The sequence below is a fragment of the Varroa destructor genome, unplaced genomic scaffold, assembly GCF_002443255.2.
Source record: "Varroa destructor unplaced genomic scaffold, Vdes_3.0 BEIS01000007.1, whole genome shotgun sequence".
Classification (NCBI taxonomy): Eukaryota; Metazoa; Arthropoda; class Arachnida; order Mesostigmata; family Varroidae; genus Varroa; species Varroa destructor.
The window spans coordinates 12,558,481-12,574,387 of NW_019211460.1; the positions used below are offsets into that span (position 1 = coordinate 12,558,481).

Sequence of the window (15,907 nt, forward strand, 5' to 3'; positions counted from 1 at the left end):
GGAAACGAATGGCCAGCATCTTTTGAGACCGCGGCTGCGTGTACTTAGCGTTGGGCAGCAAGCCAATAGTAGCGCTTCCAGTCGGTGGCCAGGTCAGACGGGGTCATAGAACGACCTCCGTTCTCTACCTGTTTGTGCATAGCTTTCAGTCTCTCTCGTTTTTCCTGTCTCTCTCTCTCTCTCTCTCTCTCTCTCTCTCTCCATCACTCATTCTGGGTGGCGCTCACAATGAGGCCACCCACCGTTCTTACCACCGACGCAAGCATACGGTTCGTCGTAGCGTCCACGGCAGACAGTACCATATGGATACTAAGCGGTAAAGCGACGGTCATATTCCGCATTGTCCGTGTGCTTTCTAACATGCAAAATACTCGCTTTCAACTCTCCCCCAGAGGGATGCACCCACGGACTCTCACTGAGCTTAATGTAAAAACGGTGGCGTTGCGTGCCTCCTCTCTACTCGTCATTGTTACCCGCCTACACGACTGCGAGAACCGTGTATCCTCACCGTTGGGCGTTTCGCTCTAACGCCAATTGTGTAAATGGCGTCGATGGCTACAATAAAACCCATATGCTACATACATTTGTTAGTGCAGTCTCGATTCAACCATTGCCGTCGATCAGGCAGTCTAGCTAGTTAGGTCGTGTGTCGTTTGAAGAACCCATCTAAATACTTGAGATGTTCCATAGAAACATAGGAGACAAGATGTACGTAATGGGTTGCATATTTGCTGGGGTTGATGAAAATGCCCGAGTTTCTCAGACGCGTATGCTTTACGCTTCGCATATTCGAATAAACAGTATTGAATAGTCCATCGAAATGTAGTTGACGCTGTACGTATTAACTTCTTTTGTAGAAAAAGGAACAGGGGAATGCTTCTAAATCCTTTATTAGAATTTCTAACTCTGGAAAAAGTTGTAGTTTGCTCTAAAGGAGGTATTGTCGTTCACTTAGCATGAATAAATTTAAACTAAGCAACCGGTCGTCTCCCAAAGAAAGATCGCCATTTAAGATATTTTTTGGTTCGAATTAGACGAGCATTGGCACTATCGAGGTCATTTCAAAGTATTGTTCTAGTGCGGGAGGGTAGCTAGGTCGCAATATGTCGGATTATAGTCTTCATGCTTTTGTGTCTTGTGATTCGTTACGTCCTTTTTTCTGGGAGTGTTTTCATGTGAAGAAACTTACTCAAGTGATAACAATTAATTATTAACTTCTTAGCCAATCATTGATTGTTATGGGTACGAAAATACGTGCAAAATTTCTTGGATGACTACGTTTAACTACAATCGGTATCTATTAGTATGAGAACACATTGCAAAGATATGACTGACGCTTCCGCATAAAGAGGTCAATACTGTAACAATGGAAATGAGATGGCCTGAGTCATCCGCGGCCGTCGAGAGAACTGTTGACCTACACAGAGAGGGGCCTGCATGTGGTAAAAAGTTCATAGTTGAATACATTTTACGCGTAGAGGGACAATAGCTATTTTATCGTATCAGCAAATTGACACTCTCTTCCTCTTCTTTTTCTTTTATTGATTTGAGTTTTATTCTTTTTCCCTTATACGTATATATACACGTTTGTGGCCATGTTTTTCAAAGGTAAGAATCGATAAAAAGCGACAAATTCTTTTTAATTAACCGAAATATTATAGGCGATTCATGACATACTACAAAAAAAAACGTAGCACCGAAGGTGGATTTTCTAGTTGAAGTTAACTACTTATCTGAATGGAGATTCAGACTACTAGAACTATCACAGAGTTTGGGTAGTTACAAGAGGTACATTCCGGTGATGGCATAGTGAATAGCGTGCTTAAATTAAGGAACATCAGCTGTATTATAGAATGCTTAACGGAGGGAGCGGACATAAAACTCGAAATATCTGTATACAAAAAGTACTTATTTAAAATAAAGAACTCATTAACTGAAAACTAAACTCATTTTGTAGGTATCTTATAGTAAGCTCGAGGCCTATATGTATAGAGGGCAGGAAGTGTTTTCTATTTGAATATAAGCCTAGAAGTAGACCTAGTCAGCTAATCATGTCGCATCCTGTTTGTTTTCAGATGATCTTAACTCTGGGTTCGGTGCAAGCAGGTTGATCCGACCTAGTGTAGTACGCGTATCAATTCACTGATCATCATCCGGCAGCCTTTAAAATATCTCTGATTCACAAAATGTTTGGTGCTAGTATTCTGTTAATTAGATTAGATAGACGACGGATTTAGCGGACTTGGCTAAATAGGATTAACTGAGGTAGATTTAGCCATATACGGCGTGATTAGGAGTTGAACGAAGTGATTCAATATGCCGACCGTATTACTTATCGATGCCTCACTCTCGATGTGTCGTCCAGTGGAGCTCGCCGATCGTCCTGAGCCCATGCAGCTTCGACATCTAGCTGCGGATGGACTCAATCACCTTCTGCAATATATGGCGATACATTGCAAGTTGGAATTCTGCTCAATTGTGAGTGATGATCAATCAAGAATATACTACATTCGTAATCTTCTACTCTCGTGGAATTAGATAATTTTCTTATTATTTCATAGGAGAAGATCAGCTGCCAAGCGCACAGTGTAGGCGTGAAAAACATTTTTCTAACGAACGTATATATAAGTCTGATTATGTTTTCACGACAGTAAAAAAAAAAACATTCGTGAAGTAAGTATAGCAAAGGTATCATTCGATTATCTATTTCTTATTGCTGGAAGTTGTCGTTTCGTTCAGAAAAATTAATAATGCCCTACAAAACACCAGAAATGTTGCTTCTGAGATATCTTGAAGCGTCTTTTCATTATTATGGTTTGTGTACTTCTACGACTGGAGTCTTCTGTTGATTCAGGGGTATACTGAGCTAAAGCTAAGTATCGTTTCGATGTATCTTACCGATACTACTATTAACATGATAGAGTAACAGTTAGTAGATATACGTGTAAATCGTATGAACGGCTATGTATTGTACTTTACTATCTAACAGGTAGGATCATGTTCAGCTCTGGGTCCCAGCCGTTATACTCTTCAGTGATTAGGTGCATCTATCTGACGAGTGCATGTACGTCTATTTTATCCTTCTAGGTAGTTTTCTCATCATTATGGGAAGTGGTTGAACCTTTCACGCGTGATTTCGATGCACTTAGAGAGAGGCTGAGCCGGCTTCAGTTCTATGATAGAACAGCGTTTGAGGCTGGCATCGAAGGAGCGAAGCAAGCAGTTCTGCATGAGTGGGGAGTGACGTGCAGCTGCCAGGTACACTGAAAAACAAAGCAGAATCGAATTTTTTATATACATTGTCGATTCCTACTAAATTTACTTATAAACGCAGTTTTTTTGGCGTGAAAAATATATATTTCGGTAATACTTTAGAGAAAGGTAGCATATGAGGAATATTATAGCTTGACGGTGCAGCTGAAAATCTGGAAAATAATGGGTGTCTCTGTCTTTGCTCATAAAATCATTGGAAAGTATTGCTCAGTGACCAATAGTGATTGACCTTCTTTTTAAGCTGCATAATAATCGATACTTTGTTCTTAGGTGATTTTGGTAACAGATGGTAACGTGCCTCGGACTCAGCCAATATTCACGGCGCCCCTTTTCCCATTTCCTTGCAAACTTCATGTTGTCCCCCTGTGCCAGCCCAACACTAACCAGATCCGAAGTGCACTACCTTTCTATCAGCGACTTATTGACGCTACCGGTGCTGGGGGAGTTGTAGTGCCAGAAGGTTCGCTTACCCTCAAAAGTGTGCAGCGTGTAAGTTGCTTAGAATTCATTATTGAATTGCAATGATTCGTTCGGAAAATACGCATTTTTTAAAAACACACTGTCTACCCGAATAGAGTCTCGAGCGGTAGCAACTTTATTCACACGGTTCTTGCACAGAAAAAAACAAGTCTAAAAACATTCTCTCGTTGTATTCATTAGTTTTCTGGGTTAGTATTACTCAACAGTAAAATTACTGTGTCACGCAGTATATTGCTATTATTCATAGTTCCCGAATCAATTGTCTGGTCTAGTTATGTCCTATACTCTAATTTTATACATTATGAAACTGGTCTATGTCTTTACTTTGCCCTTAACTTTCTGACCAACTATGTGTGTGCGACCCTTTATGCTCCTGTCTCGGAAACCCTGGACAGTATAAACATCGTCGTGCCAAAAGAAACTTAGCCAGCTAGCCCTTTTGGCCCAATTCTGTGCACTGTTCTGTAATGAAGAGTAAAGGACCAGGCTGCTCAATCGTAATCTAGGCGACCTCATGCCGTGGCTAGTGAAGAATTACGTTGTTGCCTTACGAGGCAGCCTATATTTGGCCGGCTGACTCGATGGAGGGACTCGTCAGTAGACTTGTAGCGTCTACTACTTCTTCTGCCTTTCTTCTGATCATTGCTGGCGATGTCAACTCCCACCTCGACCAGCCGAACTCAAGCCGCGCTGCGGCCCTTTTACATTCGCTCGGGGGCATTGCTCGCTGGCTAGTCAATTCCACTTTGACACCGATTTTCCTAGGACATGCATGAAGTTCAGTTACCAATGTATTTGCAACAAACGTAATTAAAGCTAGGGCAAGATTTCAAAGTGAAAATCAGTCAGAGGGCGCACGCATTCGGGCCCACCTATCGATGGCGAGAGATCGCCTTGTCCAAGTTGCACCTGCGCGCATTGTTGAACGCCAACCTCTGCTGCGACGCCTAGGTGTAATCTAGTTGCTGAAGCGCACCCACGAAGCACTTTCCGAAACTGACATGATGGATACTGAAACTTATGCGCGGCATCTGATTGAAATCCTCTAACCTACAGTACATAGACCGTGGTTCAAGTATATTTGCAGCCTTGACCGAAGGGCCCAAATGGCCAAGATGCAGTCCAGCTTCTATATCTCGGATTTCGTATTTAAGACAATCTATCAGAAAAGGTATGATATCGTTCAACAGGACATAAAAAGTATGGGAACTAATTCAAGGTCTTGGGAACCTACGTAACAGGAAAGCCGTAGGGTCCAGATAGGATCTGCAACGAGCATCGCAAACACTCCTATATTCTAGCACCATGCTGAACGGCGCTGTTTAATATATATTCATATACTGATACATTTTGAGCTAAATGAAGAGACGCTATCCTGTTAGTGATCTCTAAAGGAAAAGTCGCGTTGTCATCGTGGCGGGGTATCGTGAAGAAGAAGAGTTTAATATGAGCCGTTCTCTGGCTTGCTGATTAAGATATTGAACAGTTCTTACCCCCCCCCCCCCCAAAAAAAAAAAAAATCGTTCATACCATCTCAACGGTTTCGGAAAGATCATGATGGTCGATGTCAATAACGAGCTCACGGCGCCCCGCAATGAGCGATACGGGGTCTTCGTCGACTTCAAAATAGCCTTCAACTCGACGCCCGGGGACAAAGTACGCTCACGCTGGCCAAGGTCGGTATGCCTATGGATGTGCTTAACTTTCTTGCTGCAATTCTTCACAAACACGAAATAACCATCGAAGCAGTAGCCAAACTTCCACTCTTAATATAGACAACTGGCTTGGCTCAGGGAAACAGCCAAAAGTCACTCCTATTCTCTATTTTAATCAAATAAGTGGGCGGAAAAATCGGTCGAAGTCATCGTGTATGCAGGCGTTTTAATGGTACACGGGTCAAACAGATTTCAAATGCAGTAGACACTAGGTCAGCTCCATACGGCGGTCAAAGATTTGAAGTAAACTTAACAAGACAGAGGTGATAAAGTTTAGATGGAGAAGCAACGCTCGACATACATCGGCAGGGCACCTCTTGCCTATGTAAAGCGCTGCCTATACTTGGAATTTCTATTCTCTGCGAAGGACAGAAGTTTCACTGCGGCGCACGTAACAAAAGATGGAGGAACGCAGTGTTGGCCGCATGGGCGATCAAATTGTTTTACCGCGTGCCTCTTGTAATCGCTCTCACTTCGTTCAATCTAAATCTAGTTTTAATGGGGATACACGTCATTTAGAAAGATCTTACAGTAGAAAAACTCGAACAATTAAATCGTCTCAGGGCCTTCCCTCATAAACGACCGTTAGGCTACATATGGAGACCCGCGATCGTTTTATGTATCTCTCACTCCACTCACCATCGCTATCCAAGGATCTGGGACGTCGCTCTGAGCTTCCACCAACAGAAGCCTTCAAAACGAACTATACGAACTCGTGGAAATTAATGGGAACACTCTGAAAAAATGTGACGGTATCATGCTTCTTTTTGCCTCCTGCCGCCGTCTTTAGGACATTTGACAAATCGCTATAATTAATTTTAGGTATTCAACAACATAAAGTATAATCAAAGAAAATTGATATATGTAAAAAAAAATAATGCCAAATGTTTGATATGATAAAATGGTTCCATATACCTCCTCCAATATAGGGACACTGTGCTACTGGCCTGTACTTGTGAGGTTTTTGTGAAGGTGAATGAATTTTAATAGATTAATTCATTAGCTTATATATGCCGTTTGTATGTCCTGCTAAACTCTTTTCTGTAGGCGTTCGTATCGATCGGCGAGTCATCGTATGTCTCCTGGCAGGGTCGCCTTACGTGTGGCCATTTGTCTTCACACGTGACGCTTTGCCCCCCACCTGAACCGCAGCCGCGACGTGGCCCAGACGCCGAAGCCGATCAGCCACCGGTGCGAATGACTGAACAAATCTCGATTGTTGGATTCATGAACATTGGTGATGTAGCACATCCTGCTACAGTGTCTCGTCATCTCGTTTTACCAATACCAGCACCAAAAACCTATGGTTGGTACAGTTACTAATGCTTCGTAGGTAGGCTTCAAACAGCTGAGTATCCGAAAGTCGCGAACAGCAGAACTTGTAGGAACTAGATATGGCCGAAATTAACTTAGCATTGTGTACGCTACCTCATAGATAACGCTGTGTTAATCTGTTGTTGTCTCAGCTTGAAAAAATTACTTGGACCATTTATCTTGGCAATTTGGCAACGTCTTACTTGACGCGCATTCCTTCCATACTTGTTTCATTATATATATATGTAATCGATAGTAGCTCATATATGGAGTGATTGTATAAGTCGACCAGTTAGACAAGGAACGTTTCTGAACAATGATTACATTGATCTGAACGTCGTTTACAGATACATCGGACTCAAGCGGAGGTATAGTCGGTGGGATTGATTCTCAAGAGAATTCCTCGTCGTTGCCGTCGATTGGCGAGATCAAAGCGGAGCCAGCGGTGACTTCAGACAGTGGAGATGGCGTTTGTAGTAATGTGGGCTCGGCTACAGGCGATGAAAACGACGGAAAGCAGGCTTCATTCTGTGTCCTTCTGCATGGATCGCTTAAGGTTGAGTCGATGGTCGCTATTGCCAGAATTGGGTCAGTTACCTTTATCATCCCTTTTTTTAATACTTCAGATAACCATCACATATTAGCCTTTCACGTAAATGCATTTTTATGCGCCCTAAAGCTTAGTGATATCAAACAACTGTTAAACATTTGTTCGTTTACAGGCCGTCTTGGTATGGAATGTTGTACTCGTGGGCGGATAGCAAAAAGAAGTCTAATCTCATGCTCTCAACGTTCGAACCCGGCGAGAACTCTGTGCCTTGGTGGTGCGCCTTCAAGAACCTCGGCAGCGCTAACCTCAATGGAGTTGGTAGTTTCTGTGAAACCTAATTTCGTTCGCGGAGCAAAAATTACTTATTTCACATAAAAAGCGAGAAAGTTTAGGTGCTTTTTGTAAGATAATTCGAGACTGTATGCGTCGTTGATTAGTATAGTTTTATAGTACACCCTTAGATTGCTATTTCTTATTCTCTATGCCCCTCTCGTTGGAGGAGAACAATCCTAAGTTAGAAGTTTGATTGATTAACTTTGCGTGCTGAGTCTGATTTGTGACGTAGATTACTGGCATATACGCTTGTGTTGTTCGTTGTGCTTACGCTTGATCAGATCCCATCGACCTGGGAAAAGCTAAAGCTTCCGCTAAAACCGCTTGAAAAACCCAGCTACTCACAAAACTCAGTCGTTTGGATTCGCACAACGGGTCTTCAGGCAGACATACAGAAGATTCTCCGACATGCGCGTAAACTACCTGAGAAGATCCATAACTTTTACAAGGTTCGTGTTTCATGTCTATATATATTAAATGCAGTTATAATTCTGTTTATCGTGTCCGGTTCTGCCTGATGAGATGGTCAACTTCAATTGGATGAGGTTTTAATTTGTTAACCAGTTGCAATCAACTACGGCATTTCAAAGGCACGCCATACTTGAGACAGTCGATATAGGCCCTTCTAGGGCCGACGCCGATCTGCGTCGGACAATTTTTCGCGCGAAGATAAAAAAAATACAACTCCAAACATTCTGTACTAGTTCATTGCAAACGGAAACGCAGTTGCTAATAAAAGAAACCGTCCGTCTCTTTTGGGAAAACATTGTTAATCAGAAGTTGAAACGAAGTGTTCGTCTGAATTTCTTAAATCACTTGTTTAGAACGAATACAAATTCGAGCTGCATCTGATTGACAGGAATTGAATCGAGTACGTCGAGCTGCCATATCGTACGGCTTCACAGATCTACTTGAAGCGTTATCGTCGATTCTTGAAAGGGAATGCACTCTTCTTCCAGGCACTGCCCACCCCGATGCAGCTCTTCAACTAAGTCATGCGGCAAATCAGCTCAAGCCTCCAGCTAACGGCTCGGGCCCACTGCCTGACGCTGATGTTCCAATAGCTCCCCTTCGTACAAAGTATTTCCAAAATATGAGCGAATAGCGCTAGGCTTAGCGGGGAGCTTCTGCCTGTCTGCTATATATATATATACATCAGCTCCTCCAGGACCGTCCTGTAAATGAGGGTGCTTGCGAAAGTGTGGGTAACTCATAAGCCAATGAAGCCGAAGTATAATGTAAAAAATTGTGTTACACGCACTTCTGCTGTAAATTGAATGCGAATCAAGCGACAGGTGACCAAGTTACGCTCGAATTTAAACTGAGCTCTCGGCAAAGAAGCACCATAGGCTTGTATGATATTCATATTTGTTCGGAACCAACAAGCTAGCTTGCAGCACAATGTAAAAGTATAAACGATACAACTTTGTTTAAATAAATGTGTAAACAAAATATGTGTAGAATTAAAACTTGTCGTACGTCTGATCTCATTACTGCGACATTGTTCTTCAACTAATCATCCGTATAGCTCTTAACTACTCGACTGAGATAAGCGGATTTCGAGATAATAGATTAGAGTTCATTCATTAAAAAATTTTGATGAACTTTCTGTAAAATTAGCTATCTTGGGTTAATAATAAATTAAAATTGGCTACGTTACTGACGATAAAAAGTTTAGTTATTATTATTATCAAGTTCAACATCTACTTTGTGTATGGTGAACTTTTATATATATACACAAACATAGAAATGACTATAACATCGTAAACGATGTACAAAATCATCTATTGTTACGTCAAAGCTCGCAGTTCGACGCCATTGATATAATTTAATAGATAACATTAATAGGACTGAGAGGCTTATTTGGTGTTAATTAAACCTAAATTTTAAGCCTACGTTTTTGTCAAGCGATTACAACAGCTATTTAGCTTGTTCATTTATTTTATGCTCAAAATATACAAATAGATACATGTTAGACAGCGATCTCTATTGGCCACCTCAAGTATTATTCGTAGAACAGCTGTAATTATCGAAATTTCGAAGTTATCTCACTTAATGGAATTACCGCCGGGCCAAATTATCAATCGAGGGATCACTTGAAACGTGAGGAGTCAATATATCACAAGTTATATTTTGTAGCTTGTGATGATAAAATGTGTACCACAACAGTGGAACGTCGTAACTGTGAACTTCCGTTTCGTAGATTTTAGGCTATTCAAAAAGCATTACGCTTGTTTGATTACATATTGCCGAATAATAGGACAGAGTAATTTTAGATAGATCTCCAATAGCGAGCGTAATTACAATAGTGGCCATTTCGAAGGGCTGCATTGCCTCGGCGTTATACGCAACGTACTTTTTGTTTTGTCAAAGGAACTACCCTTAATTTAATGACTGGAAGTATCTTAATCCGTGTACCTGTGTGCAAATCTTATTTTCAGCCATAAGGTGGCTCAATCAAAGATGATTCATTTAGCGTAACGTAATATAAATTAATGTACCTCTAACCTTTTGTGGACCTCGACATAATTTTTTAAAATACCGTTTTGCCTAGTTTTTTTTTTTTTTTTTCCCTGCCAAAGACCAAATGTATTTTCGTTGTGGTTAGTATATCCCAAAGTTATGCAGATAAACAGATTTACTGTAATTAGAGATGTAATATCCTGCAAACGTTTCTTCGTGCGGCTTTTTTTTCGACTAATCTACAGGCTCTTTCAGATTTCATAAAATCACAGCTATTTAAATAAGTTGGTTAGATCTGACGCAATTATTAACAATAGAATCAACTTCAAGTTCAGACAGATAGCTTATCTTACAATCAACGCGTGCAACTAAAGAAAATCACCATTTTTTTGTTTGATAGTCGAGTGGGTTTTTTTAATATGCACTAGCACAGATTCGTAAATATAAGAGTGTTCACATGATCCTTGGAGTCGAGATTAAAGTTTTCCTATTCTCCTACCTTCGACGATTGTCAGCTTTTTTTTTTTTTTTTAAATATATATATGTTAAATTCCTTGCATATTCGCAATGTCTGCCTGAACATATTAAATCGTATATAATGGCCAGGATAACTTTTTCAAGACTACCATAACCTTTATCAGTAGTATCAACAATGAACACCAACGTACCACTGAGTGAGTTACGCCCTTCAAATATCGTTTGTAGCTGCCAACGACCACGTAACAAAGTTCACTGAGGCTGAATTGACGCAGTCTCGATGTTCTTCGATAATTCCAATTATGGCACAATGTTTAACAAGCATTTACTCTGCAGCAACTGAGTAAAGCGAGCAAAAGAACAAGAACCTAGTTCATAGTCCGAAGATCTTATATATCTATACCTCAACCCTCTGTGTCAGGCTGTGTGTTAGTTTCCGTTTTGAGCGAGAGACAGCGCAGACACTCCAACACATGACGAAGCTTTAAAGAGATTCTAAGGCATTGGACAATGGTTTCTCCTGTACTAGGCCTTACCAATAAGGCTTTCGTCATGTACTTTTTAAGGAAAGCAGAAACCTTTCGAGTAGTTTTATTTGTCCACTTCCACATAGTCAAGCACTGAAAACGTAGACAGTCTGACCGGGAGAATTCTGATCTCACAAAGAGGCCGCTCATTTTAAAGCGGCTGAAGCTACTAAAGCATTTTGTACTATATATATATCCGCTTTTATCATATGACTTCGTTCGACCGACGTCCTCTACACGAATGAACAATTTAAGCAGGACTATACAAGGATTCAGTTAGCGGGTACGCAAACTAACTTGTTTCAAGGAGCTCTTCAAGGATTATATCTGTGCCAAGCAGTTTTTGGCCAACAACTATCGGACCCTGTTATAACAATGTCAGTATCGAGAAATAAATTTATGGATTACGTGGGTCGGTGCTACTGAACTAACTCGAAACGTTTACTTACTTACGTAGGTATTATTATCCGGATCAACGCCCGCAAGGCACAGACTTTCATTCAAACTCCAGTTTGTTTGTCAGATTATTTTTTATAGCTTTTTAAACTGGTGCTATAATAATACGTCAAATTATTAACTATATATATATATATATATATATATATATATATATATATATTAGAATAAACAAATGAAGTATAGATATTTCTATTTAGCATTTATTTCACGTAGTGTACTTACACACAGACAGACACCCCATAGAAAGATCGCATGAAAAAATTGCAACGCGGCAAGGTATCCGTTAGTAGTGCGGGAACTATTTACAGGAAACGATATTTATTTAAATTTTATCTATTATAGTGCGAAAAAATGTTTAAGAAGTTCCTAGTGATATAATAGTACATTAGTTTTAATCGTGATTAAATCGCGCCATGGGTTGATTATGGGAAGTGTGTATTGTTAATTGAAACTTTATGGGGAATTTCTGGAATGGACGTAAAATATATGTTTGGCCAAACAGATAGAGCAAAACATGTTATAGTACTATATATATGTAAGTTTTACATCTCTACTAAGTGTATGTATACTCTTCTACGATATTTAAATACTGTAAGCGCTCTTTCCTCCTTTGCTTTCGTTATGTCAAAATGCCCAAAATTCAATACGGTAAACTTGCTGGAACTTCTATGGCATGGTATATTCGAACAAGCGACGCGAAGGCACAATAACCCTGTTTCATGCTCTAAAGGGGAAACGCCGTGCTTCCAACCGCCGCTATTATTTTCTTTATATGGGTACAACCCGCAGAAACGCTAAGGACCTTCCTGTCTATGAGCAGGTGAAACGAAGTTGGAAATAATCTCTATGATAATTGTCATGTCTTCACCCCGATTTGAAGCGGTGTTTTAAAGCTGAATTGTATGAAGGGGGTGAGGTGTGGGGATAAATTCAATAAAACAAAGTTTGATTTTATGTCGAAATCTTATTGCCTCCATTAGGGGCCATAATGGGTTCTTCGTTTCAGCAAGTTCACTCTCTAGTGTACAACAAAAGCTTTTAATGTTTCAAAGTATATAGGGCAACTTAATAATATGGAATATATAAGGTCCTCCGAATTTCTGCTTTCAATCAAACACTATATCCAGTCCTTTTAAGGAACTTCGTTGAGTGATAATCATCATGCCCGGACATAGATCTGCTTGGCAGATTCATGACGGCCTGTTGAAGACCGACTCATGTAAGTGTGCTTGCTGTCTCAAGTACCTTGTGTCCTTTGAGAGTTTTCTGTAGTTCACATTATTAGAGTTTTGCTAATGGACAGAGATGAAATAATTGATCCTACTCCTAATTCTAATACCTTCTGACATAGCTGAAGATAGCAAGATCTGCGCTAAAAGAAGCCAGTGTAGATAATGCAAGGGTTCATGTGGGATTGATTCGGCAATGGCACATGACTCATCGATGATACCATTATCGGTGTCCTTTGATATTATTATTATCGGTCTATAGACCGTCAAGCGGACTTCAAGGCAGGCTCAAGGCAATTGTCCTGTGAAAGAAAAACGACAAGAGAGGTCTTACCTGAAAAAATGTTTACCTATTTACTGTTAGCTGCTTAGACCTACGTGGTCATCACAGATGGCTAGCTAGACCGGATTCACAATGTAGCTTGCGAAAAAGCCCAGGAACAATCTTGTTTTGTTTACCTCAGACGATCTGTTTATTTTTTAGCAGTGAAGACGATAAGAAGTCGATGAGCCAAAGCGATATGTGGAGGAACTTGTGTAGAAGAGAAACACTGATTTTCTGGAGGGCTGTGAGCAGACGACGATGGGAGCCAATGCTGATGGTATAGCAATAATGATCACAAACACGTTAAAGCAACTACCGTATAGAGGAAGAAAATGTAAACAGCATCGTCCAGTTAGACGCTCCGAATGCCCTCTTTCATTCGTCATAATAGTTCCACTTTGTTGCGTTTCTGCGTGAGCCTGTACACTTGTGAGGGATTCAGGTGTTATCATTACCATCGTCATCGTCATCGTCACCACCACGGTCGCCATGGCCATCGTCAGGTTGTGCGCTGTTGCGTTGTGCTTAATTCAGATCGAACCTATTTTGTCGCCGGCTCCTGGAGAGGGCATCAACTCTTACCTTACATGTACGTATACACGTTTAATCTTTGACTACTTCAGCCCTCTCTACTTGCTCCGTTTCATATTAGCGGCGCGTCCAAAATGCTACGGTTCAATTGTTCACTTCTACTTCTATTGTCCATAGAATAGCATGTTGTTGCAATTGCGGTTTGTGCTAATAGAAGTTGCGTGTTCGTTTTTTGTTTTGGCCTGCCATGTCGATCCAGCCATGCCTGTCGACGCCTGTCAGGATCACTCATGAACAGCCGAATGGAACGGACGCGTAAATGACTAACACGAATCACTAATAACATCGACAAACTGAACATTTATAACATATGGACTATTCGGATCTTCAGACGGATCAGCAAATACGCTCATTTGGTATGATGCGTTTTGTCGAACTGGCGTCCAATGCATACGAACGGTACTCTTAAGTAACGCATCTTCGCGTACCGTCCGAACGCCGTGAGGTTTACCCCCCGTGAAAAGGATGATTCTGAAGAGAACTCTGTAAATGTGCGGTGCTCTCTGCGCTGTTCGAAACTTCGAAAGAAGGATCCGGTATTACGTTGTGATAATAGCACTTACTGACGCATTGCTTCGCTATCGCGGATGATACCAGCGACATTTGATAAAATGTAAATTTTAACAGCCACTTGAGGATGAAGCTAATGCCAATGGCAGTTGACGATTTGTGATGACAGATGGATTAGATAGTACAATGTATCGTAATCCTAGAAGGAAACGAGCCTAGAAAACTGAGTTCACTTAAAATTGACAACTGTGCCTGATTGAGTCAACGATAATAATGCCGTTAACAATAATAGCGGGCAAGTGTACAGTCACAAAAGCAGTTGGAGACGCTGAAGTCTCCAGATTAATTCCTCGTCCATGTCTAAACTTCCAGATTCGGGAGCCATGGGTGGCGTTGGTAGGCGACTGTTTTTTTTTTCGGATCTGCGATGTGGCTTTTGCCCACGGCGCACTGCATCCTGATGATTGTCCTGCCGTCATTTCTTACCCTCGTGGCCGTATCGGTCCCACGATGGATCTCGCCGAACAAGTTCTACCCAGATCGATCGAAACACTGTTCGTTCATCTGGGCTCAAATGATCTCAGCTCACCATCATCAAATCCCGTGCAAGTCGTTACTTACCTTGAGGAACGTCTGTATCGGCTGCAGATATTGTTGCCGAGTCTTCGAACCGTCATCATATGCCTGCTAACCGCTCGTACTACTGATCTCGTAGGACATTACGACATGAACTATATTCATGGCTGCAACCAACGAATGGCTCTCTTCAATGATCTTGTCCTCTCTGGAATAATTCGTGGAGTTAAATTCACAGTTCGGTATCTAGATTTTTACCTGTCGAAAAAAAATTTACCTTCTCTATTACGGGTCACCGGTTTTGGGCTGAACGGTAAAGGAAGGGCCCATATTGGTGGCATTATCGAGAATCTAATATTGAAAGACTTACGCCTGGAACGCAATCTAATACCTTTTGCATATGCTGTGCCACCTAATTACATACGTTCACAAGACAATAACAATTATAATGCTTGGCCTATTCCCAACCAGCCACAGCAACCAGAGAACCTGGTAGGACCAATTCAAGCCCGAAGCCGACAGTGGCAACAGCCACCCGCTTTATTTCAAGTGGGCCATCCACCGTCCAGTATCGGTGTGACCATCCCAGACTTTTCGGCTGGCTATACGAATTTAATGCGTCCATTTAATTAAAACCGTATAGAGTCAACAAAGTAAACTAGCAAAGACGACCGTTGTTCTAAATATGAAAAAAAAGATTTTCCCTTCTATTATTGCGACACTCAGCTTGGATGAGTATCAAGAATCACTGCTGTCCTAAGACCTACTCGGCTCTTTGCCTGCCCGTTCTATGCGCTTGTACAGCTAAATATAATACTGACTAGAAGATTCTTACAGGTTAATATGTTAACTTTTATACTTAAAAACGTCTCACTATAGGTATGACGGACGGTATATATATTTAATCGAACTATCTTTATAATAATAATAATAATAGACAACGTGACGGCGAGATAATTATATATATAGCGTTATATATATTATATATATATATATATATATATATATATAGTATATAGCGTTTTGAATTTCAACTTTAATGGATTACTATATATACTCCACGTACTATCTATAGTAAGTGAAGT

At 40.9% G+C, this 15,907-nt stretch overlaps 1 protein-coding gene and 1 long non-coding RNA gene across 5 annotated transcripts; one reads left to right on the plus strand and one right to left on the minus strand.

Moving 5' to 3' along the window:
- Positions 1-1,521: 1,521 nt before the first annotated feature.
- Positions 1,522-13,750, minus strand: LOC111254509 (uncharacterized). Of its 2 annotated transcripts, none has more exons than XR_002675052.2 (3): positions 13,280-13,750; positions 3,122-3,263; positions 1,522-2,433 (listed from the first exon to the last, which is right to left on the minus strand). It is a non-coding gene; the product is annotated as an uncharacterized LOC111254509 (long non-coding RNA). The 2 variants fall into 2 exon arrangements; XR_015317823.1 differs by having other exon boundaries at positions 13,171-13,750.
- Positions 2,317-9,158, plus strand: IntS14 (integrator complex subunit 14). Of its 3 annotated transcripts, XM_022815413.2 has the most exons (8): positions 2,317-2,478; positions 3,088-3,258; positions 3,544-3,762; positions 6,516-6,774; positions 7,130-7,370; positions 7,505-7,646; positions 7,947-8,114; positions 8,525-9,158. In XM_022815413.2, the coding sequence occupies exons 1-8, from the start codon at positions 2,317-2,319 to the stop codon at positions 8,768-8,770; spliced, it is 1,608 nt and encodes a 535-aa protein (XP_022671148.1). In that variant the 3' UTR covers positions 8,771-9,158. The 3 variants fall into 3 exon arrangements, with proteins under 3 accessions (XP_022671148.1, XP_022671151.1, XP_022671152.1); XM_022815416.2 differs by lacking the exon at positions 3,544-3,762; XM_022815417.2 differs by lacking the exons at positions 3,088-3,258; positions 3,544-3,762.
- Positions 13,751-15,907: the final 2,157 nt, after the last annotated feature.